The 18,087-nt window shown below is 51.0% G+C and overlaps 2 protein-coding genes across 2 annotated transcripts; one reads left to right on the top strand and one right to left on the bottom strand.

Annotated features, from left to right (window-relative positions):
• Window positions 1-3,452: 3,452 nt before the first annotated feature.
• Window positions 3,453-9,684, bottom strand: ACTL7A (actin like 7A). Its single transcript, XM_002708122.5, has one exon. It carries the CDS (start codon window positions 4,903-4,905, stop codon window positions 3,583-3,585), a length of 1,323 nt encoding a protein of 440 aa, XP_002708168.1. The 5' UTR covers window positions 4,906-9,684; the 3' UTR covers window positions 3,453-3,582.
• Window positions 9,685-10,314: 630 nt separating this feature from the next.
• On the top strand, window positions 10,315-11,731 carry ACTL7B (actin like 7B). Its single transcript, XM_002708125.5, has one exon. The coding sequence runs from the start codon at window positions 10,410-10,412 to the stop codon at window positions 11,664-11,666; it is 1,257 nt and encodes a 418-aa protein (XP_002708171.1). The 5' UTR covers window positions 10,315-10,409; the 3' UTR covers window positions 11,667-11,731.
• Window positions 11,732-18,087: the final 6,356 nt, after the last annotated feature.

The raw sequence follows: 18,087 nt of genomic DNA, 5'->3' as shown, positions 1-18,087 counted from the left end.
TCTCTCTCTTTGTCCCTCCCTCTTTCTAACTAACTCTGACTTTCAAATAAATAAATATTTAAGAAGAAAATTTTCCCCAATATAACAAGATGCTCACTGCAGAATCTAGCAGCATTTGCCATATCAATCACCTTTTTAATGTGTTTGAACATTTTTGCCAAATAGTAGAAAAAATAAGAACAAGATCATAGACTTTGCTTTGGGAAATCTAATTTTTGACTCCTAGCCCTACTGGATTTGCTATTTCAGTGCCCCTCATTGAAAAGTTGAAAGTACCTTGTGACTACTCTTTGGCATGGTAAATGGGCATAGTCGCTTACCTAGCACTTCAATGTAGTGTAGTCTTCTTGTTTGGATAGCAGACTGTGGTCTGTTGATAACAGTGTGAATCTTCACAGGGAACAAATTGGTATGAATGCAGATTACTCTTGATTACTGTCAGATTACTGTCTGCTGTCTGAGCAGAATTGAATTTTGTTTAAATTGAAAGCAAGCGAATTGCTAACAAAGCCACGGGAGGATTCTTGGACAAAAATTGAGCCAATAGAAAAAGGAGAAACCCCTGTGAGTGATAAATGCCTGAAGTGGGGGAAAAGTTCTGTCTAGTTCTAGAAGAGTACATGCTCTTTCCAAAAATGTGTACTCTGTCCCATTTATGCTGTGTCCCAAAGCAAGTTCATGCTGTAGTGCGCCAAAACTTTCAGGTTTCTTAGTTCCATTGAATCAGACAACTTTACTCAAATGTTCTAAACATCAAGAGGGAAATTGGAGAGCACTGTAATCTTTAAAAACATAGATTTCAAAGTACACTTTCTAAAAAACTGAGGCAGTAGCTAATGTTTGTATTATGTCTTTATGAGTGTAGGTTTGTGTAATTTCTCAGCACTGCCACAAATTTTAAAATAAATTTATATATTTATACACTTATATATTTATATATTTATACATTTATACACTGTATAATATATATACTGTATATATTATACAGATACTTTATACATCCACAATGTGCATACATGTACATATTGTGAATTTTTTATAGCCATAACTGAAAAGTTGTCTTTAGAAATAAACAAAATTGGTAATTCTTAGTAATTGAAGGTGATTACAAGTTTGAGAAACAAAATTACGTTTTTTGCCTCTTGTGCCAGTCTCCACATACCTGTGCCTTTCTGGAAGCACCACCTGGACATGCCTGTGGGAGCCTTGGCTTGTCCTTGTGGATAATTTTTGGTAACTAGGGTGAGCATGAAAATCTTGAACTCTAGGTGACTATACACATCCCAAGGGGACAGACAAGCCAAAGCTAGTATGATGAGAACCTAGTATTGTTTTTGTTTTTTAATTTTACTTATTGGAAAGGCATAGAGTCAGCGAGAGAGAATGAATGTTCTCTGTCTATTGGTTCACTCCCCGAATAACTGCAACAACCATTCTGGGCCAGGCCAAACCCAGGAGCCTGGATGTCAATCCCTCTCTGCCATGAAGGTCGCAGGGACCTGCTACTTAAGCCATTACCTGTCACCCCTCAGTGTGTATTATGAAGGCCTGCTCTTGATCCTGTATTACGTGTTCTCTCTGCTCCCTAATGCTGCTATTGGCTCAAGTCCCAGGAAATTTAAGAACAAGATGCCCTGGTATAAAGGATAGAGCAAGGCTTTGAGCCATGGTTCTGTCCTTGGACAGAGTTATTTTACCTTACTGAACCTTGGTTTCCCACAGCCTTGTATACCCAAAGGGCTGAGCAGAGTTTCTCAGTGATGCCTTGGGTTTGGGGGTGAGACTGTCTTGAGCATTGGAGTATTTTTAGCAACTTCTCAGGTTTCTGTTCACTAGATGCCAGTAGTATAAACTCTGACCTTGGCTTTGATAACCAAAACTCTCTGTAAACCTTGTTAAATGCCCTGTGGGGGTCAAAATTGCCTCCAATTGAGAATCACTGGGCTTCGATGATGTCCACATACTAAAACTGTTCATCTTTTTTTGTGTGTGTGAGGAGGATTCTCTTTTTCTGCTAGAGCAATTGTAAGAATCAAGTGAGAGAATTCATAAAAGTGCTTTGAAAAAAATTGCAGTTGTTCAACCTTATGTTGGTACTTTTCATTTTCTTTTCTTTTATTTATTTATTTATTTATTTATTTATTTATTTATTTATTTTTTGACAGGTAGAGTGGACAGTGAGAAAGAGAGACACAGAGAGAAAGGTCTTCCTTTTCCATTGGTTTATTCTCCAAGTGGCCGCTAGGCCGGTGCGTTGTGCCAGTCCGAAGCCAGGAGCCAGGAGCTTCTTCCTGGTCTTCCATGCGGGCACAGGGCCCAAGCACGTGGGCCATCCTCCACTGCCTTCCTGATCCACAGCAGAGAGCTGGACTGGAAGAGGAGCAACTGGGACAGAATCGGGTACCCCAACTGGGTCTAGAACCCGGGGTGCTGGCACCGCAGGCAGAGGATTAGCCTACTGAGCCGTGGCACTGGCCGGTACTTTTCATTTTCAAATGAGCTTTTAGGCCAAGGATGACTCCCATCCTCCAGAGATCCACCTCTTTGTCAAACCCTCACTTTTTGGAGGTTCTTAACTTGGAGTGCATAGACTTTATGCATTTAAGAACATCCTGAGAGGGTTTCATAGGTTTTAGCTCCCTGCCAAAGAGTCCAAAGGTTAAGAACTAACTCCAAGTTGCCTATCTGTCAGTGTTCATGGAGTGTTGATAGTGGAGTGGTTTGGACAGAAACCATGGTGAACAAGATGCACCTCTCTCAAGTCAAAGTACCCAAGTCCTGGCTGAGCGCTTAGTTCTCCAGGACAAGACTTAGTCATCTCTGCTGAACCAGGCTCGTCAGGTGCCCTTCTATGGCTATTACTTGTCTCCACCTTGGCTTCCCTGCTCCAGCTTGCTGTTGCCAGCCGTGTGTGCTTACTAACCAGGCCTGGAGCCTAGGCCAAGCACATTGGGCCTTCCAAGGCTGTCTAGGCAAACGTGGAGGCTATGAGGGGGCAGCTCTTAGGGTTTTTCCCTGAAGATGGGAGGAGGTCAGCTCCCTTCTGAACACTGAGTATGTGCCGTTGAGTGCAGGTGTGACCAAGGACCATAGTTAGAGACTTTCAGACTCCTGTATAAGAGGTAGATGGGTGCTGGCATTGCAAGCAGCAGCTTAACCTGCTGTGCCAAATGCTAAAACCCAGCACTTGTAACAGAGTTCCCCCAAATGAAAAATAATAGCCCAGTCATTCCTCCCCTTCCCCTGCTAACAAATGGAAAACAAGTCCCTGAGCCCTGTCAACCATGTGCACTGACAAGTTTCTCCCAAGAAAATGAGTGTTTATAAGCAATCCACATGTGCTTGTCTTCATCGATCCTCCTCCCCGCCCCGGCTTTTGTTTTGGCAAATGCATATTGTTAAAACAGAAGCCGCATCCGTGGGATTGTTCTCACCAAGTAGGAAACACATACTGCAGAGGGGAACATGAGGGCTGTTTAATGCTACAGGAAGGAGTGTGCTGGCTCAGCTCCCCGCGTGGAGGGTGGACGCTCACCAGGCCAAGCTGCCGCACGGTCACGGCAGTGGCTCGGCATCATGCGTTCAGAAGCACCTTCTGTAGAGGAAGAAGGGCCCGTGTTCCTCGTACTCAGAGCGATGGACCCACAGGGGTTGGAAGCCCTGCAGCGAGGCCAGGATGGAGCCTCCGGTCCACACCGCAGTGTCCCTCTCCGGCAGCACGTTCACCTGCGGGGTGTCGTTGGGACACATGCTGCTTAGCTCCTTCTGTAGGCGGTTGGGGAAGCCGCTGAGCATCGTGCTGCCTCCGCAGAGCAGGATGTTCCCCATGAGGTCCCGCTTGAGGGCAATGTCGCACTTGTTAAGGCAGGACACAGTCTGCGTGTGAAGGCCCAGCTGCATGGACTTGATCAGAGAGGGCTTGAAGAACATCTCGGCGCAGAGGAACCTTTCCTGGTAGAGGTATATCTCCTTCCCATCGGGCAGAGTATACTGGATCGCGTGCTCCGTGGGAGGGACTTTCTTCTCCTCGATGGGGTCCAGGGCCACGAAGCAGCATTTCTTCTTGATGTCCTCCACAATGCACATCTGCTCCTCGCTGAAGTATTTCCCGGCGTTGTTCAACAGGTTCATCAGGTAGGCGGTCAGGTCAGAGCCTGCGTAGTCCAGCCTTCCGGTGATGCTGGGCAGAGGGTAGCCCTCATAGATGGGGACCACGTAGGACACGCCATGGCCCACCTCCACCACCAGGCCGGAGGTCCGCCCGTAGGAGTACATGGACAGGCGGGACTGGTAGGCGATGTGCATAGCGGGGGTGTTGAAGGTCTCAAACAGCATTTCGGCGTACTTCTCTCTGTTGGTGTGTGGGCTCAGGGGCGGGTCTGAAACCAAGACCGCATGCTCCTCCGGGGCGATCTTCATCTCCTGTCGGAAGAGATGCTCCCAGATGTCCTGCACCGTATCCCAGTCCACGATGATGCCGTGGCGCAGGGGGTTAACCAGCCTGAGGCGAACCTTTGGGTTGATGAGCTCTTGCCCCACGAACGTCTCCTTGCGATTGTCCCCGGTCTTGGCTGTCTCCATGTAGGGCTTGCCCACTGTTGTCGAGATCTTGTGGGTGGGCTTTGGCAGGCCAGCAAAGCCACATTTACAGTAGCCAGTGCCAAGGTCCACGACCACTGCTTTGGTCACCCCTAACTTGGGCCGCCTCTCGGCCACTGTTGATTTTGTAGGCTCTTCTGGCTCCGAAGAGTTACGGCCGACCCACACTGCCCGCCTGGCCGGGCCATCCTTGAGGGAGGCTGTCTGGAGGAGCTGTGTCTGCATGGAGGCCCGGTCACCCACTTTCTTGCCAGGCCCATCACCTATGTTTGCTGCCTGTGGAGCCCACATGCTTTCCAGAGCCATACTACTCTCAGAACGCTCCTCAATCCCGCTGGCTACAAGGCCTGAAAGGCCTAACTCAGAGCAGAGCTTGAGAATTTTCCCAATAATGACATCACTGATTATGATGTAATCCAGTGACCTGAGTCTTTCTAAACACTGAGAATCTTTGTCCCATGTCAGGGTTGAACATTGTTTTCCAAACAGCTCCCTTTTTCTAAAGTTTATAATAACTTTGATGTATTCAGTCAGTATTTATTGAGCCTGCTATGAGTGAGACAGCTGGGAATACAGCAGGAAGGGAGAAAAAAACAAAAATCTTTGTGCTGGTACAGCTTATTTTTGTATTCTAGTCAGAAGGGGTTGGGAGAGACAGGCAATAACCAAAAGAAATAGCTATTAGAAAGTGTTGAGAGTGAAGGACAAAAACTAGGCAGGGTTCTGTGAGATGGTACTGCTTGCAGGAAGACCCGAAGAAAGCAGGGATAATCTATTCAGGTGTGTGTGCAGGGGTCCAGCAGGTGCATAAGACTGGAGGCAGACATGCGACTTGCGGGTTAGAGCAGGGGGTGTCAGATGGCAGCCAAATGCAGTTGGCAGCCCAGGATGGTCTGGGAACTTTAGTTGGAACACAGCCACGCTCATGCATTCGCCCACTGTCCACGGCCGCTGTGGCAGCACGACAGCAGGGCTGAGTCTTTGCAACAGAGATTGTGCTGAAGAAAACTAAGTATTCACCATCTGGCTCTTTACAGAGAAGAGTTTCCAACCTCAAGTTAGAGGATGGGTGGGAAAGCCCAGGGAAGCCAGCAGAGAAGGAGCAAGGAAGGAAGGGAGAAGTGGTTGTGGGAGTGGGGGTGGCTGAGTAGCTCGTGTCAGTCCTTATAGGACATTGCAAGGCATTTGGCCTTGGCCCTGGGTGAGCTTTGATAGTGCCAGAGGATTTTGAGCACAAGAGTGACACCACTTGACTTAGATTTTAGAAGGCTGATTGGCTACTGGGGTGACTGTGCCATGCTCTTCTATCTCACTTAGGACACTAAACACCCTTTAGGACCACCTTAGGAGGAATTGTTTTTAGGGCATCCTTTGTGTGCTTGCTCCTCCTTCATCTGGGTCAGAGGGTGGGCAGTTAGAACCTGCTGAGTCCGGCTGATGAGAATATTGAAGCTTGTGGATGCGTAGCTCACTCAGTGCTGTCCAGCCAGCAATGGCCAAGTTTCCTCGCTCTGGCTTCCTCCCGATGTATGCTGTGGACGCACCTTGAGACCTAACTTGCATCTCTGAGGCTGCTCGGCCACTTTCTTGTACGCCACTTTGAAGCTGGCTGCATTGGTGCTGCTGGCCTGCCACACTAAGGACACCCAGAGCCCTGCCTCATGTCAAGCAGCACCTTGGACATTACCCCTGCTCCCTGCTCTTCTATGTCACGCCAGTAATGGCCTTTCTCTCTCTCTTTTTTTTCTTTCAAAAATTGTATTTATTTGAAAGGCAGACATACAGAGAGAGGAGGAGAAGGGTTTTTCACCTGTTTGTTCACTCCCCAAATGGCTGGAACAGCGAGGGCTGGGCCAGGCTGAACCAGGAGCCAGGAACTTCTTCCGAGTCTCCCATGTGGGTGTAGGGGCCCAAGCCCTTGGGCCATCCTCTGCTGCTTTCCCAGGCACATTAGATGGGAAGTAGAGCAGCCAGGACTCAATCCTGTGCTCATACAGGATGCCAACACTGTACTGCAGCACCGGTCCCAGGGCTTTCTCTCTTAAGGAGGTTCCTGGGGATGCTCTTGGCTCCTTGTAGGGATAAGGAAAGAAAAGGATGAAGTTCCGGCTCCTGAGCTTTGAGATTACCTGGTGGGGGCAGTTAAGCATCCCCTCCAGGACAAAAATCTCAGCTTCTTGCTTCAGTGGTAGTGGATGAAATAATAGCATTGCATTTTGAAGGAAGACTAGGAAAGTACTTTGAAAATATTTATTTGAGAGAAAGATCTTCCATCCACTGATACACTCTTCAAGTGCATGCATCAGTCAGGGCTGAGCCAGGTCAAAACCAGGAGCCTAGGGATCCAGCTCTTCCATAGGCTGAAGTGTGGGAACCCCTGGGTGAGGAGTTCCCAGCAAAGAGGATTCCTTGCCAAGCGGGCATTTTGAGCATCTTTCTGAAAGCTCAGTCCTATGTGCTGTAACCCAAGTACCAAGACTGTATCCAATTTCTTTGAGGTAGAAAGGAAAGTTCTTGGGGCTGGCTCAATAAGCTATGCCTCCACCTGCAGTGCTGGCATCCCATATGGGTGCCGGTTTGAGTCCCAGCTGTTCCACGTCTAATCCAGCTCTCTGCTATACGGCCTGGGAAAGCAGTGGAAGATGGCCCAAGTGCTTGGGCCACTGCATCAATGTGGGAGACCCAGAGGAAGCTCCTGGCTCCTGGCTTTGGATTGGCCCAGCTCTGGCTGTTGTGGCCATTTGGGGAGTGAACCAGTGGATGGAAGACCTTTCTCTCTTTCACTCTGTGTCTGTAACTCTACCTCTCAAATAAATAAAACATTTGAAAAAAAAAAAAAAAAAAGGAGTTCTTTTCAGAAAGTAGAGATACTCTTGAGACTTAATTCTGGATCCAGAGACTTTATCGTGAGCTGTGGACCAACAGCTAGATGCCCTTTGGCATCTCCAGATGGAACTCATTTTCTTCCCCCACATAGCTGTTCTCCCCACTGCATTCTCTTTCTCTCTCTCTCTCTCTCTCTCTCTCTCTCTCTCTCTGTGTGTGTGTGTGTGTGTGTGTGTGTGTGTGGTGCCACCATCCACCTAGTTAGTTGTTCATGATAATCCTGGAGGTGGTAGGCAGGGATCAGGGATCAGGCTGATGAGAGAAGAAAGCACTATAGGAATCAGATTCTACTGACAATTGAGTAGTTTGCCCAGATCTTTCAAATAATAATAAAGCTAGATTTGACTCAGGTCTTCTGAGTCCAATTCCATACTCTCTTCTATACTGTTTCCATTAGGAATGGAAGAAAGTAGGCTCAGGCTGTCTACTAACACTGCCTATAAATAGCCTAAGGAATGGGGCTGCCATTGGAGCACAATGGGTTAAGCCACTGCTCTCAGTGCCCACATCTCTCATACTGGTGTGCCAGTTTGATTCCTGGTTACTCCACTTCCAGTCCAGCTGCCTGCTAATGTTCCTGGGAAAACAGAAGATGGTCCAAGTATGTGGGTCCCTGCCAGCCAGCTGTTGTGGCCATCTGTGGAGTGAGCCAGTGGGTGAAAGATGGATCTCTCCTCCTTTCAAATAATTTTTTTCAAAATTTTTTCAAAAATTTTATTTTTAAGATTATTTGAAAGGCAGGTTTACAGAGACAGAGGGAGATCCTCCATCTGCTGGTTCACTTGCCCAGTAGCTGCAATGGCTGGGGCTGGGCGAGGCCAGAGCCAGGAGCCTGGAACTCCCTCTGGGTCTCCCACATGGGTGGCAGGGGCCCAAGTATTGGACCACCTTCTGCTTTCCTAGGATATTAGCCGGGAGCTGGATCAGAAGTGGAACAGCCAGGACTCAAATGAGTGCTCCCTTAAGATGTGGGCATTGCAAGTGGCAGCTTAACCCACTGCATCACAACACTGGCCCCATAAATAAATATTTAAAAAGATAAATAGCCTAAGGGTTGTCACAGAAGCGTTCCATTGCCCTGCACAACTTCCCCTCACCTCCCAGCCAATTAGTAGCCTCTTTGGAAAAAGGGGGTCATCAGTTCAGTGTGGGAAAAAGTTACTGCTCACAGCCGGTCGGAATGGGGTCAACTGACAATGCCAGATGACAGGGTGTGATGTTCCAGAGGGGACTCAAGGGACCAGTCCCCAGGTTCTGTGATTTTGTGGCATCACCCATGGTGCTTCTAGGCCACGATGCTCATCATTGCAATCTTTATAAAGTTGTTACCCACACAGTCCAGCTCAATAGTGCCAATGGACAGCTCAGCAAACCAAATTCCCACAGGTTCTCCACTGGCATTCTTGCCTGTTCCACACGGTATTTCTTAATGGTGTCTTACAAACCCTGTCCTCTCCCTATCCATGTGACCTAATTCCTCGGCTGCTTTTGCTCTTCTTAATTCTTCCAGAGAGTTTCCTCAGCCCCAGTTGCTCCTCTTCTCCCCTCTTTCTGTGGACTCTTCCCCACCAAAGCCCTAATCTGCTGTGTGCTTTGATAGGTCTAAGGTGCAGGACCTCTTGCCCGGCACAGGGAAAGGACCCGCCCTGCCCTCCCCTCACTCCCCCCTTGGAATCATTTAATCTAAGTGCAATGTTTGAGGCGAAAGAGGTCATAGATGTCAACGGGGGGGTGGGGGGTCTTCATTGCCAGAGTAGGAGCTTGGATTGAATTGAGGACAGCTGGGAGCCAACAGATAAGATTTGATTCTACCTTCCCAATGTCTCTGGAGCCTATCTCAGCCCCAGCTCCAGCACGAGGATTTTCCCAGCAGCCCCTTCTCAGGCCTCAGTTTCTCGTCTTGCCCCTCCCCTCCATTCTCTACATCACAGCCGAGTGCAGATCTTTCTAAAATTCTTCTAAGAGGCAAATCTGACCACTTCCCTACTTAAGGGCTCCATTGGTTCCCCAGCTGTTTTTAGTTTAGTACAAGCTGCTCTAGGATTTGAGACCCACCCCAGCTGGTTGCACACTGTCTCTAACTTCATCTATTTTTCTAGACACTTTCAGAGAAGTTCCCCTTCTGAGCTTTGCCTGCAGCTGTTCTGTCTGCTTGCACTGTCCTTGCTTTCTCGTTGCTACTTACGAACACCCACATTTCCCAGAATTTGACATCAGCATCACCTCCTCTCTAGAAAGCCTCTCTTGTCCTCAGTGGACACTCGCTCCTGTACGCACGAGTAGACCTTGATCTCCCGAGTGCCTCCATTCTAACTTCTGCCCCCCTAGACTGGGCACTGCTCGTGCCAGGGTGTCCATCATCGGTCACCCGCAGGCGGCAGTGGCTGGTCCTGCCTGGAACCCCAGGAAACGAATGTTGAGTGAATGGAGGAAGGTACTCTTGGGGTCTTCAGGCTCTTTAGGGAGGCCTGGTGTGTTGGGGTTGCATGGACTTGGAGTAAGTGCAAACACTCCAAAGAGCGGCTTGCACTGGGCTAAGTCATCTGAGTTCTGATCCTCTTATTTCCTGACTCCCAGGAGTCTGTGAAGAAAGGAACTGCTAGTGCCTGATTTACTGTAAGGGCTCCGAGGAAAAGGTGTCGGCGAACAGGGGGCAAGGCCCAGAGAGGGAGAGAGGAGAAACCTCAAGACACCAGCCTGCTGGGGTTTCTAAGGCCACCCGGGGAGCAAATTCCAATTAAGGGTATGGGCGGGGCGTGGTAGGTGACGAGACCAAGCTCCGCCTCCAGCAGCCTGAATGGACCAGCCCCCAGTGACATCACAATCCCGAGGGGTTGCCAAGGCTGCACGGGGGCGGGAGGCGGACTCATTTCTCCCCTGGGAGCTCTAGCATGCGGCTGTGAGAAGGCGAGCAAGGGCGGCAGATGGCGACAAAGAGCAGCCCTAGCCCCATGCCCATGGGCACGGCTCAGGGTGACCCTGGAGAGGCGGGGGCCGTGCCCGGCCCCGACGCTGGCCTCCGGGACACAAGCTCGGCCAGTCAGCTGAAGATGAAGCCCAGGAAGGTGCGCAAGATCAAGGCGCTGATCATCGACCTGGGCTCCCAGTACTGCAAGTGCGGCTACGCGGGCGAGCCGAGGCCCACCTACTTCATCTCCTCCACGGTGGGCAAGCGCTGCCCCGAGGCGGCCAACGACGCGGGCGACACCCGCAAGGACACCTACGTGGGCCACGAGCTGCTCAACACCGAGGCGCCGCTCAAGCTGGTGAACCCGCTGAAGCACGGCGTGGTGGCCGACTGGGACTGCGTGCAGAGCATCTGGGAGTACATCTTCCACACGGCCATGAGGATCGTGCCCGAGGAGCACGCCGTGCTGGTGTCCGACCCGCCGCTCAGCCCCAGCAGCAACCGCGAGAAGTACGCCGAGCTCCTGTTCGAGACCTTCCGCATCCCGGCCATGCACGTGACGTCGCAGGCGCTGCTGTCCATCTACTCGTACGGCAAGACGTCGGGGCTGGTGGTGGAGAGCGGCCACGGCGTGTCGCACGTGGTGCCCATCTCCGAGGGCGACCTGCTGCCGGGCCTGAGCAGCCGCGCCGACTACGCGGGCAGCGCGCTCACCAGCTACCTGATGCAGCTGCTCAACGAGGCGGGCCACCACTTCACCGACGACCACCTGCACATCGTGGAGCACATCAAGAAGAAGTGCTGCTACGCCGCGCTGCTGCCCGACCAGGAGCTGGGCCTGGGTCTCGACGACCTGCGCGTGGACTACGAGCTGCCCGACGGCAAGCTCATCACCATCGGCCAGGAGCGCTTCCGCTGCTCCGAGCTGCTCTTCAAGCCCTCGCTGGTGGGCTGCGAGCAGCCAGGCCTCGCCGCGCTCACGGCCGCCTGCCTGGACCGCTGCCAGGAGGTGGGCTTCAAGGAGGAGATGGCTGCCAACGTGCTGCTGTGCGGCGGCAGCACCATGCTCGACGGCTTCCCCGAGCGCTTCCAGCGGGAGCTCAGCCTCCTGTGCCCGGGCGACAACCTCGCCGTGGCCGCAGCCCCCGAGAGGAAGACCTCGGTGTGGACCGGAGGCTCCATCCTGGCCTCGCTGCAGGCGTTCCAGCAGCTGTGGGTCAGCAAGGAGGAGTTCGAGGAGCGGGGCAGTGCTGCCATCTACAGCAAGTGCTGAGGGGCGGGCCCCGGACGCTGTAGACACATTGATTGCATTTCACATAAAACTGCTGGCGGGCAGTGCCTCCTTGTCTCGTTCCAATTTCTTCCCGCTCGGTCCGAGGAGCTGGGGGGGGGGGGGGGCTACTAGCGCCGTTTGCTTTGCAGGGGAAAGGGGGAGGGTAGGAATGGGGGACTCCCGTCCCCCCATCTCACCAGAGTGACGTCAGAGTCCAGAGCGTGGCTTCCTGTTCCATGCGCTGCTCCCGTGGGTTTCAAACCCTGATTCAGCAGACACCATGCTCACCCATCAAGCAATGGGGCAGTGGCCCAGGCTAAGGGACTGGCGTGGGATACAGAGTTCAGCGGTGATTCCAAGGAGATTCTCAGCCAGGCGTCTGCGGCCTCCGTGCCCCGGGTGTGCTCCTGACGGTGGCTGCTTCCAGCGCTGTCCCTGCCGGCTCTCCCCAGCTCCCTCACCAGCCACCGCTGAACTGCCTGCCCCTCCTAAGTGACAGCCCACAGGTGTGTGTGTATGTCTCCTGGTGTGAGAGACCATTTCTGCCCCATTTTTAAAAAAAAAAATTGTTTTTATTTGAAAGGCAGTTACAGAGAGAGAGAAGGAGAGAGACATCTTCCATCCCATTTTGATCCAAGCCAGAATTGCAGATTCTTCCAGAGTCTCAAAGCAGAGTCGCTGCACCCAGAGGATGGCGGAGGGATCAGAAGATCCTTTTGGCTTCGTGCGGCCCTCCCCCGCTAGAGATGGGGAAAGGGCAGGCCAGAGAGGGGGAGGGGAGAGCAGCTGCAGGCCAGCGCTGCAGCCCAGGTCTGTTGTCTGAGTCACGATTATTTCCAGAAATGGCAAACATGGTTCTTACTGGGCAGTGGCCCAGAGCCCTTTCCAAGCAGCTACTATGGGCCAAGCCCAGTGCTGAGAACCAGAACACAGTCCCTTCCCTGAGGACAGCCTCTGGGTGGGAGGTGCCGTGGGAGCCGTGTGAGGGCGGTGGAGAGTTTGATGGCTGCACACTCACTGGTGTTGGGGCTGAGGACAGAGCTCCTGAGGCTTGGCGGGTTTCATCTGGTGAATGACCGTCTACCTAAAAGACCTGGTTCCTGCGGCTTTCCCCACCCCCACCATCTGACGGAGCCCATGACCCTGTGCCCATCCCTCCATGGGATCAGACGTGAGCTGGGTAATCTGGCGTGGGCTGAGTCTCCCGTGTCCCTGAGCCGTCTCTTGTCTTGGCAGAGATTTGGGGCAGTCCTTGAGGCCGCCTCAGCAGAGGTGCTTTGTTGGCTATCACGCTGTAGAAATATTTCCCTGGAATGTTTTAGTTCCAGTGGGGCCGTGTTCTCCCGATTGCCAGAGTCTCCGCCACAGCCCTGACATTTTTGTGCCCACCACCTGCTACTTCAACAACACAATTTTGTTGTAATTGGCATTAGTTTGTTACAGGCAACCCAACAAGCTTTGACTACTACTGGACCATAAAGACCTGAGGAGATACAGAGAGGGAAACTGAGGCTTCCACAGGGGACAGTGATGTGTCCCGAATCACGCAGAAGTCAGCATGCTGGCCTCCAAGATGGGAATCCATGTGTGTCCACCTTCCCCACATCGTCTCTCTCCCTCTCCACAGCTTCAGCAACTCGTCTCCTCACATCTACAACCTTGGGGCCCTCACCACCGCTCATCCCCTCTGAAAGCATCCCAGAGCCTACAAAATCACTAAAGAAATCGCTTAGTCCTCCACAGGAACTTATTTAAGCCAATCACGGGCTCAGCAAGACAATTGATTTTGGTGGAGAAACACAGGCAGTGGCTTCCGCTTAAAAGGACTGCTGACCCTGGGTGTGCAGGGCTCCTCTCCTTTGTGTCCTTTGAAGTCATCCATAGAAATGCAAGTGCATTTGGGTTGTGGGGGTGGGGCCCGCAGGGACCTAGAGAGCACCACCTGATTCCTGATGAGTGGCTGTGGAAGAGAGGCAAGACTGGAAGGCTTCCGGCAGAATTGTACAGGGTGCCTCTGGCAGAGCAGGGCGACCTCCTGGGCTGCAGAGTGGGCAGGGGTTTGGGGCTTGGTGATGCCGATAGGGAGGACTATGGGAGTCAAACAAATGCGTGTGCAAATGGGCTGGGGAAGGAGTCGTGGCTAACAGGCTCTTTCTGGAAGCACAGCCCCTCCTGCACCTCAAGGGTAGAGGGGTGAGCGCATGGCCAGCCTCTCTGTGTGCATTTCTCAGAGGGAAGTTGAAGAACTCGCTCTGAAGGTGGTTCTAGCTCAGGGGAGTGGGGGAAGGCAGTGTGTAAGGAGCAGATCATGAACCCTGCCTGGGAGAAAATATTCACAGACACCTACCCGATAAAGGATTGGTATCCAAATTGTACAGAGAACTTTTTTTTTTTTTTTTGACAGGCAGAGTGGATAGAGAGAGAGACAGAGAGAAAGGTCTTCCTTTTGCCGTTGGTTCAACCTCCAATGGCCGCCACGGCTGGTGCACTGTGGCCGGCTGGTGCACCGAGCTGATCAGAAGGCAGGAGCCAGGTGCTTCTCCTGGTCTCCCGTGGGGTGCAGGACCCAAGTACTTGGGCCATCCTCCACTGCCTTCCTGGGCCACAGCAGAGAGCTGGCCTGGAAGAGGGGCAACTGGGACAGAATCTGGTGCCCCGACTGGGACTAGAACCTGGTGTGCCGGCGCCACTAGGCGGAGGATTAGCCTAGTGAGCTGCGGCACCGGCCAACAGAGAACTTTTTTTAAAAAATTTTTTTATTTATTAGAAAGGCAGAGTGAAAAGAGAGAGGAGAGGCAGAAAAAGAGAGAGAGAGAGAGAGAGGAGAGATTTTCCATCCACTGATACCCTTCTCAGATGGCTGCAACAGTTGGGGCTTTGCCAGATTGAAGCCAGAAGCCTGGAACTCCATTCGGGTCTCCTGTGTGGCTCAAGTACTTGGGCCATCTTCTGCTGCTTTCCCAGGCACATTAGCAGGGAGCTGGATGGGAAGCGGAGCAGCCAGGACTTGAACCAACACTCCAACATGGGACGCTGGCGTCCCACACAGAGGCTTAACCCACTGAACCACAGTGCGAGCCCCTGTACCTAGAACTCTTAAAACTCAACAATAAGAAAGCAACTCAATTAAAAAATGGGCAAAAGATCTGAACAGAAATTTCACCAAAGAAGATCTAAAGATGACAGATAACACATATGCAAAACTATTGAACATTATTTATTAAATATGTAAAATGATACATCTGGCTAGAAAGACAGTCTGGCAGCTTCTTACCAGGCTAAACATATTCTTACCTTATGGTTCCAAGATTCCACTCCTGCGCATTTTCCCAACTGAGCTGAAAACTTACACAGAAACCTGCACACAGACGTCTGCAGCAGCTGTAGTCACTATCACCAAAACCTGGAAGCAGCCAGATGCCCTTAAGTGGGTGAACGGCAAAGCTGCGGTGCGTCCGTATGTGGAATAGCATTCAGCAACTACAAGAAATGAGCTGTCAGGCCACAAAAAGGCATGAAGGAAGCATCAGTGCACACGAAGAAGGGAAGGGAAGGCCACATAGATCCCAGCTATGCGGTATCCTGGAAATGGCAAACCGTGTGACAGTTAAATAATCCCTGGTGGCCAGGGACTGGGGAGGAGGATGGAGGCAGCAGGGGGAACCTGTAGGGCTGTGAGCCTGTTCTGCGTGACACCGCGGGGGTGGCTCCACGATGTGATGTATTGGTCAGCACTCACAGAACTGGGCAGCACAGAGTGGACTTCAGAGCGGACTGTGGGCCTCAGTAAGGGTGGGTTGGTACTGGACCCACACGGATGCAAGGGTCAGCGATGGCAGCAACAGTATGTGGGTGGAGAGTGGTGTGGGGGTTGGGGTGCATGGGACTCTTTCTACTGTCTGCCCGTGTTTTCTGTAAATCTAAAACTGGTCTAAGAAAGTCTATTAATTGTTTTAAAATGAAGCTAAAAAGAATGATACTCTAAGGACTAGGAGAAAACATTTGTCAATCCTATATATATCCCTCAAAAAAATTTGTATCTAGGAATTGAAAAGACTGTTCTAAACTGAACAGTTAACTGCAGGCATTTGACATGGCAGTTTAATGCAGCTTAGGGCGCCTGCATCCCATTTCTGAGTGCCTGGGTTCAAGTCCTGGCTCTGCTCCTGTTTCCAGTTTCCTGCTACCTCACACCCTGGGAGGCAGCAGGTGATGGCTGTTGTGACCTTGCTGACCACGTGAGAGAGCCAGATAGAGTTCCTGACTCCCTGCTTCAGCTTAGCCCAGCCATGCCTGGGCAGCTGGGGAGTAACCAGCAGATGGGAGATCTCTGTCTCCCTCTGCCTTTCAGAGAAATAAAATAAAAATCTAAAAACCCTGAACAGTTAAAAAAATCCAATTAAAATATGGGCAGATATTTCACTATAAAGGATAAACATACAGCTGGCAGAGCAGCATATGAAAAAAAAATCTCCAATATTACTAGCTGCTGCAAGGGCAATGTAAATTAAAGCCAAAATGAGCTATTACTACACATCCATCAGAATGGGGGACAAAAGGTGGCAACCCGAAATTCGTTCAAGGTGAGGACACACTGGTCACTCAGCATTGCTGGTGGGAATGGGAAACCCAGTCGCTGCAAGAAATGCTGCTGCATGCATACAGCTACCACCCCACCAGCCGCGGCACGTGGGCTTGCATCCCAGAGAAAGGACAGCTGTCTTCACACTGCAGCCTATTCACAAACGTCCATGACCAACAGCGAGAAAGCAGACTGGTGAAGCTGTAGAATACGCACACCATGGAACACCGGTCAGCAATAAGAAGGAGCGAGCTAAGGGGTGCGGCACATTGAAAATTTACCCAGCAGGTTTCCACTTCTAAGGGGAAGACCCTGGTGGAGGGCGCAGGGGTGGGGAGAACGGGCAACAGTTTGGATGAATCTCCAGAGAATGATGCTGTTAAAAAAAAAATCCTCAAAGATCACATACTGTGTGATTCCATTTAGCATTGTGAAATAATAAAACTATGGGAATGGAGACGACATTAGCAGTTACCAGTGTTAGGGCTGGGTAGGCAGGAGGAAGCAGGTGTGGCTAGAAAAGGAAAACTGAAGGGGCATCTGGAGTGGTGAAACTGCTGTGTATCTTGACTGTGCAAATGTTAATATCATGGTTGTGGTGTTATACTACACTGCACTATATTATACTACTATACTATACTATACTATACTATACTACACTACACTACACTATACCATGTAATATAACATACTATGTATACTGTCGCTCCCCCTCTTCGTGGAGGAGCGACACTAAGCCCTGCCTAGGCTTCATATCCGAGTCACGGCACCATTATGTCGCTCCCCCTCTTCATGGAGGAACGACACTAAACCCTGCCTAGGCTTCATATCCGAGTCACGGCACCATTATGTCGCTCCCCGTCTTCGTGGGGGAACGACACAGGACCCTGCGCTGTTCTTTTGTCTGCTCGGCCCTCCCCGGGTTTGCTGCTGGTTCTTCCCGGGTTGGCTACCGTCCCTTTCACCTCCGTGGAAGGGCGGTTCCCCCTGGCCACTTTCCCCACTTCCGCGGGGGAGCGGCACACCGCCGGCCGGCTCTCTCGGGGGCTGCACAGGTGTTCCTTCAGATAGGTGTTCCCCTTAGATGTTCCTGGTGCATATTGTCTCTCTCCTCCTTTATAGTCCTCTTCCACCAATCCCAACTCTGCTACCCACATGCCGAGTACGCTGCTCTCCTCCAATCAGGAGCAGGTCCTACAGTTTATTGGTTGAACTGGAGGCAGCTGCGTAGAAGCTGTTTCTCCCTTCTCAGCGCCATATTGTGGGAGAGCAGATGCATAGAATAAGTCCTAATTCCAGTAACTTAGTCTAGTCCGGGTTGCTCCCCACATATACCATAGTTTGGCAAGATGTTACTACTGGGGGAAACTGGTATATTAATTCTTATAACTTCATGTCAATCCACAATTGCCTCACTTAATTTTAAAAAATAAATGAAGAGATTGGGAAATACAAATATACTAACAATAAATATCTATTGCTGAAACTTGCTTAGACCAGGTACATGAAACTCTCTTGGGGTGGGGAGACTGGGTGTTAGCATTTCTTTTTTTTTTTTTCTTCTTTTAAGATTTTATTTTTATTTATTTGAAAGAGAATCACAGAGAGAGGCAGAGACAGAGAGAGAGGTCTTCCATCTGCTGGTTCACTCCCCAAATGGCTGCAATGGTCAGAGCTGTGCTGATCTGAAGCCAGGAGCCAGAAGCTTCTTTAGGGTCTCCCATGTGGGTGCAGGGGCCCAAGGACTTGCGTCATCTTCTACTGCATTCCCAGGCCATAGCAAAGAGCGGGATTGAAAGAGGAGCAGCCGGGACTAGAACTGGCACCCATATGGGATGC

This window comes from Oryctolagus cuniculus, chromosome 1, assembly GCF_964237555.1.
Source record: "Oryctolagus cuniculus chromosome 1, mOryCun1.1, whole genome shotgun sequence".
NCBI classification, from domain to species: Eukaryota; Metazoa; Chordata; class Mammalia; order Lagomorpha; family Leporidae; genus Oryctolagus; species Oryctolagus cuniculus.
The sequence above is the reverse complement of the archived record's forward strand: the minus strand, read 5'-3'. Positions and strand labels throughout refer to the sequence as shown.